The sequence below is a fragment of the Mixophyes fleayi genome, chromosome 4 (genome assembly GCF_038048845.1).
Source record: "Mixophyes fleayi isolate aMixFle1 chromosome 4, aMixFle1.hap1, whole genome shotgun sequence".
In the NCBI taxonomy this organism is placed as follows: domain Eukaryota; kingdom Metazoa; phylum Chordata; class Amphibia; order Anura; family Limnodynastidae; genus Mixophyes; species Mixophyes fleayi.
Window position 1 is genome coordinate 244,590,810 of NC_134405.1, and position 13,164 is coordinate 244,603,973.

At 41.5% G+C, this 13,164-nt stretch overlaps 1 protein-coding gene across 1 annotated transcript in view; it reads left to right on the top strand.

Moving 5' to 3' along the window:
* Positions 1–750: 750 nt before the first annotated feature.
* FBXO38 (F-box protein 38) overlaps positions 751–13,164 on the top strand; it is a 69,593-nt gene continuing 57,179 nt past the window's right edge. The window contains exons 1-7 of the mRNA XM_075209599.1: positions 751–850; positions 1,484–1,649; positions 3,380–3,513; positions 5,063–5,226; positions 11,897–12,062; positions 12,172–12,309; positions 12,979–13,116. Coding sequence (XP_075065700.1) covers positions 1,522–1,649; positions 3,380–3,513; positions 5,063–5,226; positions 11,897–12,062; positions 12,172–12,309; positions 12,979–13,116 — 868 coding nt within the window. The 5' untranslated portion in view covers positions 751–850; positions 1,484–1,521. The remainder of the gene's footprint in view (positions 851–1,483; positions 1,650–3,379; positions 3,514–5,062; positions 5,227–11,896; positions 12,063–12,171; positions 12,310–12,978; positions 13,117–13,164) is intronic.

Consider the following 13,164-nt stretch of genomic DNA (forward strand, 5'->3'; position numbering starts at 1 on the left):
CAATTTCCAACTCCTACAACCTTAGTTATAGAACTTAACTATGTAACAAATCATAGAACAAATACTTGTTTTTTCATGTTGGCACAACAAGCAAGACAACCCACCAAGCTCATGTCATGAAAAACGTTTCAGCTTCATAAATCACCTTTTAAGTGTAATATATATGTAATATACCTACAAATAATGTAAAAGGCCACTCACCAGCGCACACAATGCTACAACTGAACACACTCTATTCAAAAGTAGTTTTGAGAATGGAATTAGAATTAAAGTAAATGTTCACTCAAATAAAATATTTCATGCTAAACTCCCACACTCCATGCAGCAGAACAACATTACTAACCATAGAGCTCTCTGTAAAAGTGGTTTTAGGCTATTGCAATAGGCAAATAATAATCATTTAAAATTCTACCACCCTGGTATGTTGAGTGGAAAGCCAAACAGTGGCAAAAAAAAAATGGGCGATTATGTAACCAACGTTTGCCTAGAGAGGAATTCCTCCATCTCCGGAGGGTTCCCATGAGAAACAACATCAGCAGCCGGCAAAGCTCTCACTCACACACAAACACAGCTGACGTCACATGCTCCGCCTTTACACGCCGACTACTTCTAGCCTTAAACCACCCAATCACCGCGCCACTCCTTTACAGCGCTTTGACTATTGCAGTTGAGATCTTCTCTGCTATTGGTCATTCCCACACAGACCGTAGATTGGATGTTGACAGAGCGAATGGCTAGGACTCAGTCAGGAAGTGTTTGTCTGGGTTGTATGCACTCTGCTTCCGGTACATACAGAGCCACAGCTGGGGAACGGCCCGGGGCCAGCTTATACCCTGCAGCTGGCATAGAGGTAATGGCAGGGTGACTGGCAATGGGAGCCAGCAAAACAACACGTGTCCATATTAGTAGAATAAAGTGTTCAGCTCACTGACATATAGGTGACATGGGAATTGACTTGTAAGACTGTTGCTGGTCCAGTGTACACCTTTCCTAAAGGCAGGTATCGCGATTTCCCTTTTTAACTCATTATTAACGGGTCCCATATGGTCATTCTTTCAATGTTTTATATTAAAGAAATGAGCAGTGCTGAATTTTTGTACAGGGTGTAAACTATAACTACGTTTTATTTATTTATATATATATATATATATATATATATATATATATATATATATATATATATATTATACACATACACTCACTCTGTCACTATGTGTGTTTATTACATGTGTAACCGTTTATGTTTTATTTAATAGAATGATGACCTTTAGTTCTTTAACTTTTGAGGATAACACCTGCTGAGACTTCTTGCTCCAAAGCAGTTGGAGAACCAGAGGTCTCCAGTTTCTTTTTTTTTTTGTTCTTCTATGTTTTGAAGAAAAAGCACTACACCTAAAATCTGCTGATCTGGTACAATACAGTAGACACCTGTGTAGATGAAGTTGCCATTCATTTTATTTGGGCTATTTCTTCACTCCTTCAGTTGTAAGAAGATTGATTACTACTGATTATATTTTCAATATGGGACCTCGACGGAAATCGGTGAAACCATGCAGGACAAGCATTGAAGGTATAGAAAACAACAATTCCAGCGATCCTAAGGATTATATGAATCAGCTCTCCCATGAAGTGCTTTGTCATATATTTAAGTGAGTAAGCCAATTGGTATTTCTTGTTAATGAGGTGAATGCAATTTTTTTTTAGCATTTCTTTTTAAGAGTTGCTAATTGGTCAATTATATTTAATCAGCTTATTGTTATTAACTTTGCTGTTGATTTCTGGCGGAAAAAAATAAGTATTTATGTTTATAACCTATCATATTGTGAGCTGGGCATTTCAGTTAATGTGTATCAATTCAGTTTTAAAGATAATAGTCTAAGCACTGCCATCCCCCTTCCTTTCCTGTTTACTACAGTAGATCTTGAAAGGCAGTGAGGACTACTTTTTAAACTTCCTTCTCCTTTAACAACTTTTATTTAGGCCCTTTATTTGCTGTTAGCAAGTAAATGTTTCAGAAAAAGTAGACTAACACATAAGTGCATGTTGTATGTGCATAATTGACAGGCAGTTGAAATGGTAGCAAGGGGAAACGCTGCGTAGAGGACATCTTTTATATGCCTTTGGCTATTTAACCTGTATATTGGACTCTAGCATAACGCAAGATGAGTAGACTTTTTGGTGTTTTTTGTCTATAATTTAAAAATAATTTTACTCTATCACAGTAGGTATGGTGGCAAAGTGGTTAGTATTTCTGCCACACAGTGCTGGGGTCATGGGTTTAATTTTGACTAGGGCCCTATATGTTAGTTTATATGTTTTCCTCTGTTTGCAGGGGTTTTCTATAGGTGATCTGGTTTCCTTCCACAGTCCAAAAACAATCTGATACCTTAATTGGCTGCTAACAATATATGGACACTAGTGTACAAATGTGTGTGGTAGGGGGACTTTGTGAGTGACTAAATATTTCCTGTACAGTGCTGCGTTATATGGTGGCGCTTTATAAATAAATGATAATACTGCATTAGATGGTTGACTTTTCTGCAATAGGGAAACTGATGTGCTGCATAGTACTTAATTCCTATGCTACTTTTGTCCAGTTGTTCATATAGTGCATTTTTATAAAAAATAAAAATAAAAAATATTTGATATAGTAGACATTTTTTTACATACACAGATAAAGTAAGGTTGTTACAGGCTTCTGGTAATATTATCAGACCCTTTGCTGACAGACTCCATCTATAAGTCATCTTCTGCCCAGCACTGCTACTGAAGGATAACTGTTCTGTCAGTAAAGTTACAGCAAGGCAATGGATTACACAAATACTGTCTATTTTCAATTATGTAAACTAACTAGTACCTATGGGCTCCATAAAGATTAAAGCAGCAATCTTGTGAGAAAATGAGGTGCGCTGTTTAAAGTAAATCACTGTGTCAAGCTATAAGTAACAGCTTGGTAATTACATTTTTACTTAATTTGTTTGTTTATTCAGACTCCTATTAATGATTTGTAATTATGCATACTTTCCACATTATAATGTAACTACCATGCAAGCACAGTCTTGTCACGTTATGTAATAAGCAGAGAGGCTTTGGATGCCCGTCTGAGCTCTGTTTTCACCATGACAATCTTCCCCATCCTTCTCCCACTCTGCCATCACATGACATTATGAAAGCCACTGTCTGGCAGCCATACTTGTTTTCCTCCAGAGAAATTTTGAAAAGGAGATAATGATTTGTAGGAGAATAGCTATGAAAATTGACAGATGCATGCTTAAAATGTTCTTAAATGGCAATTTAAAGAAGAAAAAAACCAGCTTTGTGGTATTACTGCTTTAAATGTTAAGATATAAGTAATATAGTATATGCGTTTTCTGTGCAGATACCTGCCACTGCAGGACATCATGTGCATGGAATGCTTGTCACGGAAGCTGAAGGAAGCAGTAACTCTGTACCTGCGTGTTGTCAAAATGGTTGATCTTTGTGCTGGACGTTGGTGGGAGTATATGCCCACAGGTTAGTGCTTCAACAAATTTATATTAAGTATTTTTCTTTGAGTTGTGTTGGTTGCATTTGTTTATTGTTCTTATTGCTAGACTTGGACTTAGCTTTTTTATAGCAAAATATTACATGGTGCTGGAGGTATCTGGCAGAGAACAGTGTGATCAGTATCGAAACTGTGCTTGTTTGAATAATTCTGTAAATTCTGTTTTTAATTATATATCATGTTCGGAACAACAAAATCTTGTCATTTAACTTTTTTTTAAAAAAAAATCTTATTTGCCGTTCCTAGTCTTCGTGGTGGGTCCAGCAATGTCACTATTGGTCCGAGCTGGAGATCCTCTCTTGCTTTGAGCTGGTCTTTTTCAAACTTTGTACTATTAGAGATATCACAGTACTTGTTCGAATGGGAGAGAACAAGTAATACAGTTTTAATATTTTATTGATTTCTCTAAAGTTTTACTTTAACGTTGATAGTTTGAAATGTAATTTTGCCAGTATAGGTACCTGGGTATAGTTGCACACAGTATTGTTTGTTTTAAGTTGAAATGATAATACATATAAATGTATTAATTCAAGTATAAATATGTATGTGTGGCTTGCCCAATGTGAATATGAATTTAAGTGTGCGCCCAGAAGCAAAGACTTTCCTATATCTCAGAACAATACTATTCAATTGAATCGCCATGCTTTATTCATCGCAGTATTGAACGCTTATAATATAATAATTGTACACACTTATTAGTATTCAGTGTACAAACAAGAATTGTAAATTGCATTTAAGGGAGTTACCTGCCCTATATTTAAATTATAAGCAACCACAAATTCTGCAGCGCCGTACAGTCAGCCATATAAAAACCGAACATAATACAAATAACTATTGAGGCAAGAGAACAAACAATTTAGAACATAAAGAAACCTTTAAAAGAGGACAGGGAAGTGAGGACAGAAGACTGGCGGTAGAGAGGGCCCTGCTTGTGAGAGCTAACAATTTACATGGCAAAAAAACTAACTATGGGGTTGGTGGGAAACAAGTAGAATGGGCAGGTGGAGTGTAAGGAGGGAGTTCTCTTAGGGTGGGGCATGTCTGGTCAGGAAGGGCAGGGAGTACCATGGAGTTTCAAAGGTGGGAAGCAGAGTGTGCGAAGTCCTGCAAGCAACAGTGTCAGGTGGTGTTAGAAGAGGAGGAGAGACGAAGGTCTTAGGTGAGATGAAAGAGTGTTTAGGGGAGTATTTCTTGATAAGGTTGGAGATGTAGGGAGAGAAAGGTGTTCAAGAGGGCTTTATATGTGAGGGTAAACAGTAGAGAGGGCAGGTTGAAATGGTGGTCTAGGTAAACTGGAGATGGACGGCTGAGGGGGGGGGGGGGGGGGTGTTAGGTTTGACCGAGAAGAAATTTGATGGTGACAAAGAGGAGACAGCAGTTATGTGCCAATTGTAGTAAAATTACTTTTATAATGCTTTGCTATTCTTATATCATCTTCTCGTTTATATCCTAATGCAGATGTAGCGGTTCAATGCTGCCCCTTTCTCTCAATCTTGATTTCTTAATATATTCCTGTAGGTTTCACAGATTCAAGTTTCCTGAAATTGCTTAAGAAGATGCCAGATATTGAACAGCTTTATGGCCTTCACCCAAGGTATTTGGAGAGGCGCAGAGTTCGGGGCCATGAGGCCTTTAGCATTCCTGGTGTGTTAGAAGCTTTGCAGTCCTGCCCAAATCTCCTGGTGAGTGCCTCTTAATGCTATCCAAGAACATTGTAGCAGACATGGTGTCACATTCTGTTCCTGCTGTGAAGTCATCTGTCAGTTCTGTTCATAGATGTATTCATTTCCAAATTAAAAATACCATTAAATAAAACTTGTATATCTTAAGCAAATGAAAGTGTTTAAAATAGTGATACTCTTCTGTAGCCTATTTTCTACTTCTATGCCTGTCACAAATTGTCTTTTCTGTATGTGTTTATAATTGCAGAAAATCAAAGTTCATGTGATTCAGCGTTTGGAATTTCTCTGTATTGTTTGATTCTGATATATATTTATTTCTCTTTCAACCAATCTGGGGGACAGTGCTACTATTGGATGTAGGAGGGGAGTGTGGGAGTTGGCACTTAACTAGTTAACTTGGTAATTCTAAACATGTTGACAGACCCCCTCCCCTCTGCAAACCCCTTGTAGTTCCTCAGTGTAGAGGAGTTGGGCTTACTACTTTCTCTCTGACTAGAAAAGATAATAGGACTTTTATTTTATTTTATTTATTTTCTTTGATTCTATTTAGAGAGTATCACAGCCTGCTTCAGATACGTCTGTGTGCGATTAGAAAACTGCACACTATACAAAAAAGCATGCTGTGTAACAGCTGTCATCGGATGAGAGTCGACAGGCTCTCACTGGCAGTGCAAATCTTCGCAGTGTGACCACAAACTAGGTGGTCCCTTAAGATCAGCGCTACCTCTGGGTAAAGAGTGCCCTGATTCAGCTCTATGTCGGTCGCCATCTTCTGGCCTCTACTGCGCTTATATAATAGGAGCAGCATTATTTTATGGGCTAAGAGAAATAATGGCAGAGAGCAATGGCTGGAGGGGAGGAACTGGATAAAAGGGCTCCCCCCACAGAAGATTGTAAAATGGTATTTCCTGCTGCATCTGTACTAGTCTGGAGGTCTAAGTACCACTGTATATATTCTTTACAAATATGCATTCTGTTATAAATCATAGGTTTATTCTATTGTTCCAGTTGTGATAGCAGCATATACATTGAATATCTGCATCACACATTCTTTCTGGGTTATAATAGATACAATTTGTATACATATGTCGCCATGAATAGTTCTATGGGATGTTGAATACTTTTGTGTCAAAAAAGACAAAAGTATTATCGGAGTGATACCTTTATTGGCTAACCAAAATAAATTTTTATATTTGCTAGCTTTCAGAGCACAGAGGCCCCTTCATCAGGCAAGTTTACATTTGAGAACTGGTGGGCACTCTGGTACAGCTACTCGGTTGTCAGGCAGGAATTGCGGCGCTGTGTTGCAGGTCCCCCTTCTACCTCGGTAGCGGGGGCACCCCTTACAGCGCTAATACCACAACCAGTCAGTGACTGTCTAGATTTAGAAACAGCTGGGCCTTCATCTTATCTTGCTCTCCAGAGGCCCCGTGTAGGTGAACCTGCATGATCCACATCCTTAGTTAGAGACACAGACAGACTTAACAGATTTTTGGACTAACTGAGATCCCCTCTGTCCAAAAACAAATGGCAAAGGGCAAGTCATCTTCTTCTTTCGGTCTCTGATTCAGAGATATCATTCGAAGAGGAGGGGAAACTCTCTAACAAAACAGACTCCCCACAGGTCACGGATCTCAATGAATCTCTTAGAAGCCAGGGCATTGAGGATCTGGTGGAACTTGGACCTCTTAGACATAGATGAGCCCAGAGCAGCAGACAGGGTCTATTTAAAAAATATTGAGAGACGCACGTTCTGCTTTCCTCCTCCTACAGTATAGAGGGAAATTGCGGAAGCAGGTCGGTCACAGTTGCCGGTCCACAAGGTAGTAATTTCAAGGAGATTCGTGGCCCTGTACTTCTTACAGGCAGATAACGTTGCCCGTTGGGAGCAGGTGGACACTTCCATGGTACGGCTTGCACTCCACAACACTCTACCAGTTTCAGGCACAGCTTCCCTTCAGGATGCTACTGACCGGAAAGTTGAAGGATTTTTAAAATCCACCTACGTGGCGGTGGGAGTCTGATTTAGATAATACATTTAATGCATTAAGAAAGGCAGTCTGCAGGCTTAATAGGAGACGCACCGTAGTCAAACTCTTACAAGCACTCAGGAGGCTTCCTGGATGCTGCAGACAGGGAGGAGTTATTCTAGAGCTCCTCCTGTCTTAATCGGCAAGTTGGTTTCTTCCACAGGGCCAAAGCATGGGCTTGGGAAGGAAACTTTGCAGTCAAACTCAGACAGAAGTCTTGGCTGCTGCTGGACTCCTTCCTGCCTGCTCAACATTAGCCTGGACAGGCTAAGTATTCATTTTCTATATTACACTGTTCTTGCTCTATATGAGGAAGTATATGGTGTTTTACAAGAAATATAGTGTTGTGGTTACATAATTTAATATATTGTTTTCTACTCACTAAAATGTATGCATATGTAATTTGTTTATAAAAAATAAATAAATCTGAGATACTACTGGTGACTTTGTCAGGGATTAGTAGTATTCTTAGGGGTCGCTCTGTGCTTGTGTTTGTATACTATACTTTCTATCCTGTGTTGTTCCTCATCAGTAATTATGTCTGACAAGGGGAAATCTACCAAAGCTAAATTTTATAATTGTTCAAAATGTAAAATAAAATTTCCTGTGGGACAAAGGGACCCAGGGGCCTCTGTGTGGGCTGTGAGGCGAGGTCCCAGGCCGCGCAGGCTCAGGTTACGGCTCCTATAGCCATGGAGGAACCGAAGTGGGCAATGTCTTTACAACATGAAAGGGACTTCAGTGGCCGAACACCCTTCTACCTCGTTGGTAGGGGTAGTCCAGACAAAGCTATTGTCCCAACAAGAGGAGAATGCAGGGGTAGGTCTAAGTGGCCTTCCATTCTCCTTAACTCCTTCAGTCCTTTTTGAGGGGGAACCGGTTTTTAGGTTACCCAAGACCATCAGGCTCTAGAAACAAGAGACACAGAGTGAGCTATCCTCTCTTCTCTGTCTCTGACTCTGAGGCGTCATCAGAGGAGGAGGGGGAACTTCTGCATGAGTCAGATTTCCAGGACAGGTCTTAGACCTGGATTACTCAATCGGAAACCAGGGTATTGACGACCTGGTTCTGGCAGTACGGCGTGCTTCAGACCTGGGAGATATTGACGAGCCTAGACCAGGTAGCTAGGGATTATTTAAAAAGGTTGAAAACCCATGATTTATTTTCCACCTTCTACGGAATTAAGGGAGATTGCCCATTACAGCCAGATGACCTAGCTCGCTGGGAACAGGTTCCTAGAGTGGATACACCGGTAGCACAACTGATGCGCTACATTTCCTGCCCGGCTTTAGAGGTCAGAAAAACAAAGGTAGGTCTTCTGGGTTTAGAGGTCTCTCCCATGGAGGAAGGTCCTCATCTGGCAGCAGGCGTCAGACAGACTCCTGGGAAAACAGGCAGTCTGACTTACACCCTCCTCTACTCGCGGCGCGGGAGTGCGGGGTGTCTGCGACTATTCACAGAACAGTGGATAAAATCCTCTCCAGATCCAGGGGATCATGGCAAGGGGATTTGTCATAGATCTTTTAAGTCAAGCCCCTCATCGTTTTTTTGCAACTGCCCTGCCCCTCGACCAAAACAGAAGGCAAGCGATGGTGCACTGTGTAGACTCTCTTCTTTTAGTGGGAGTAATCTGCCCGCTCCCAGAAAATCAGACGCCAGGGATTCTGTTTAAATCTTTTTCTGGTCTCCAAGCCGGACGGTTCCTTCCATCCCTTTTTGAACTTAAAGTCCCTAAACCTGCATCTGAGAATAGACAGGTTTCGAATGGCGTCTCTTCTTTCAGTGATAAATGGATTGGAGGGGGGAGAATTCCTGGCGTCCGTAGATATGCAGGACGCATATCTTCATGTACCTATCTTTGAAGGTACCAACCATTGCTCCGCTTCACGGTAGGAGCAGGCCATTACCAATTCAGGGCGCTTCCTTTTGGCCTGGCCACAGCGCCCATTTACAAAACTCATGGCAGTAATGGCCTCCCATCTCCGTTCTATGGGGATGAGCATAGTGCCCTATCTCGACGACTTGCTGATCAAAGCACCTTCAGATCTGCTTCTTCGTCAGCATTTACACCTCACTATAGAGACTGCAGCTTCACGGTTGGTTGATAAATGTCCAGAAGTCCCAGTTAATACCTGTCAAGAGGATGGTTTTCTTAGGTCTCATAATGGACACCAGAAGGCAGAAAATTTTCCTTCCACAGGACAAGGTTTGCTCGGTACAAGACCTAGTTACCAGGGTCCTAGACAGTCACAAACCTTCCATGCATGAGGATACTGGGCAAGATGGTCTCGACCTTCGAGACAATCCCCTGTGGAAGGTTTCACTCAAAATGTTTCATGGGGGTTCTCCTAAAGAAGTGGTCAGGTTCAGCTCTCCACTTGGAGCACCAGAGTATACTGTTGTCTCCACAGGCCCGTCTATCTCAGCTGGTGGAAGAGTCAAGAACACCTAATCATGGGCAGAACCTTTGCCCCGTGCTCCTGGATCATCATAACAACGAATGCAATTCTAAAGGGCTGGGGTGCAGTGGTGCTACATGTGCACCTTCAGGGTCTTTGGTCGGAACAAGAAAGTTCCCTTCCAATAAATATCCTGGAGTTGAAGGCCATGTTTATGGCTCTAAAAGGGTCTCGGTCCCTAATTCAGGGATTCCCAGTACGATTACAATCGGACAATGTGTCAACAAACGGGGGGACAAGAAGTCCAAAGGCAATGGGCATAGCAGCCCAGATATTTGCTTGGGCAGAACAGTTTGTCCCATATCTGCAGCTGTATTCATTCCAGGCATTCTAAATTTGGAAGCCAACTTCCTAAGTCGTCACACAGCAATGCCAGGGGAATGGTCACTCCATCCAGAGGTTTTTCAGTGGGGCCTTCTGTATCTGTATCTGATGGCGTCCAGATACAATCAGCAGGTTACCAGGTTCTGTGCAAGAGCAAGGGACTCGGTGGCAGTGGACATAATGACAATGCATTGGAGTTTCCGGCTAGGGTATCTTTTCCCTCCCATTCCAATGCTCCCCCGGGTACTCCGGAGGGTCAAGTAGGGAGAACTCCCAGTTATACTATTGGCTCCCCATTGGTTCTGCAGGGTATGGTATGCAGACATCCTTGTCATGGCAGTGGGACAAGAATTTCGCCTGCCTCTTCGCAACGACCTCCTTCTGCAAGGTCCCTTTCAGCATCAGGACCTGCCTTGGCTGGATTTGACGGCATGGTTGTTGAAGCTAGCCTCTGCTGGTCAAAAGGGTTTTCCTCCAGGGTGGTGAATACCCTGTTACGGGCTAGAAAGCCAGTGTCAGCCCGCATTTACACCATTTAATGTAAATGCACCAGATTCTATGGTAAAGACCGTGTACACAATACAAGTAAATTTCATTTGCCCTGGCTGTTAAGTTTGCTTCAAAATGGTTTTGATGTAGGGCTCCGCCTGGGTTCCTTAAAGGTCCAGGTCTCGGCCCTTTCCATCTTCTTCCAGAGGTGTCTGGCGGACTTTCCGGAAGTCTGTACTTTTTTTGCAGGGGGGTACTGCACATTCAACCTCCCTTTGTTTCTCCCATGGCACTCTGGGATCTGATATTGGTACTATCTATGCTTCAGGAACCTCCTTTTAAACCCTTAGTCAGTGGACCTTAGATTTCTGACATGGAAGTTTGCGTTCCTGCTGTCCATAGCGTCGACTAGATGACTGTCTGAGCTTGGAGCCTTTCCTGGTCTTCCATGATAACAGGATGGTGCTTTGGACTTTCCCTTTCAACCGAAAATAGTTTCCGGATTTCACATCCGTCAAGAAATAGTGGTTAAAGTGTTCCAGGATGCTTCTGCATGTTCTTCCTTAGAATATTTAGATGTGGTCAGGGTATTACGTATTTATGAACTTCAGATATACGACGTACGGACTCTTTGTCCTAATTGATTCCCAAAGAAGAGGTTGGCCAGCTTCCAAGCAAACCATTGCTAGATGGCTACCTTTACAATAAAACAGGTGTATCTTTAGGCTAACCGGACTGTGCAAACCCACATCACGGCACACTCCACCAGGTCTGTGGGGGCTTCCTGAGCTGCATGTAATGGGGCCTTGGCTGATCAGCTATACCGAGCAGTCACATGGTCCTCGGTCCACACATTCACCAAATGTTATCAGTTCAGTGGGTTTGCGTCCTAAGATGCTAACTTCGGCAGTAGCGTGCTACGAGCTTGGCTTCCAGGATCGTTTCTCCCTTAGGGGGGCTGCTTTGGTACGTCCCCATGGTAGCAGTGTCCCCCAGATAGGATGAAGGAGAAATGAGGATTTTTATACTTATGATAAATCCCTTTTTCTGATTCCATCTGGGGGACACTACGTTCCCTCCCTTCTGTTCTTCTGCTGTTTGCTTCTTGTTTGGTTCGATTTCCTTTCCTTTAGGGGTTTAGAATTACACTGACTAGCTACAGGGGGTTGCAGAGGGGAGGAGTCTGTCAGCAGCCGCAGTTTAACTAGTTAAGTGCCAACTCCACACTCCCATGCTACAACCCCAATGGTAGCATTGTCCCCGGGATGGAATCCGAGAAAGGGATTTATCATAAGTATAAAAACACTTTTTTTTTTTTTTTTTTCTTCCTACAAAATCAGTTTCACTATTTAACAATGTCATCACCAGGGTGTGGAGACGTCACATCTGGAACTCGTAGAAGCTATTTGGACATATATGCCACAGGTTCATATTTTAGGGAAATTTCGGAATCGCAATGGAGCTTTTCCAATTCCACCAGAGAACAAGCTAAAAATACCCATTGCTGCCAAAATCCAGACCTTACATTTAGTGGGTAAGCATTTCATCCTTGCGGAAATTGTTCTGTGTGCGTCCTTTTTTTGTAATTCTTTGATTAGGTTTTTATTTTAATAACTCATTGTCTCTATCCAATCTGTGTGAAGGAGTGAATGTTCCTGAAATTCCCTGCATCCCAATGCTGCGTCATCTATATTTGAAATGGGTGCGCCTAACTAAACCTCAGCCTTTTAAGGACTTCCTGTGCATCAGCCTACGAACCTTTGTGATGCGAAATTGTGCTGGTAAGAATTAGCCAGGAGAATTGACTGGTTTACCATTGTACAGCACAGCCGTTCTAACTTTTTTTTTTTTCTTTTTTAAATGTTCTTAAAGGGAAATGCTGATTTTCTGCAAATTTAACTAGTTTATTACTGAATGTAATACAATTTTGTTTTATTTATTGCACTTATGTTTTTTGTTTTTTTCACTCTTGTTGAAATGATATGTAAGTGGCTTAGTATTTTTTGTGCAGAAGGGCCTGGCAGTTATATAGCTATTTCGCATTGAAACCCCTTTTTTTTTTTTTTAAATTTATTTATTTTTTATTCTTTTAAATCCACTGCCGCTCTGTTGGTTGCAAACGGCGTTCATTTTTTTATGACGGAGCTTTCTTAAATAGTGTGTTTTCTTTTAAGAACAAAGTTGAAATGTCATAGAGAATGTCTGCTTTGCATGAAATGCATTATTTTCAGGTATAATATTTACCCCTATTTCATTATTGCTATGTACAGAGAAATAAGGCAATAAGACATTATTTTTGCCTTATTACTTAAGTTTTTGGGATATTTTTCATTACATCTCAACACTCAAGCAATGTTTACTTATATTAGATCCATGTTATTTTTCATCCTTTTTCTTTTCATATGATTCCCTTTTACCTACTTTTTTTTTTTTTTTTTTTTATGCTGAAGGGCCCACAAATTCCCTAAAGTATGTACCACTGGTCACTGGCTTGGCTTCCGCTCGCAACCTGGAGCATTTAGAGCTTGTTCGAGTTCCTTTTCTAGGGGGACTTATCCAACATGTGGTGGAAGACAGCTGGCGGTCTGGTATGTTTGTAATACTCTGAACGGTACATGGAATATGAATAGTGCTAA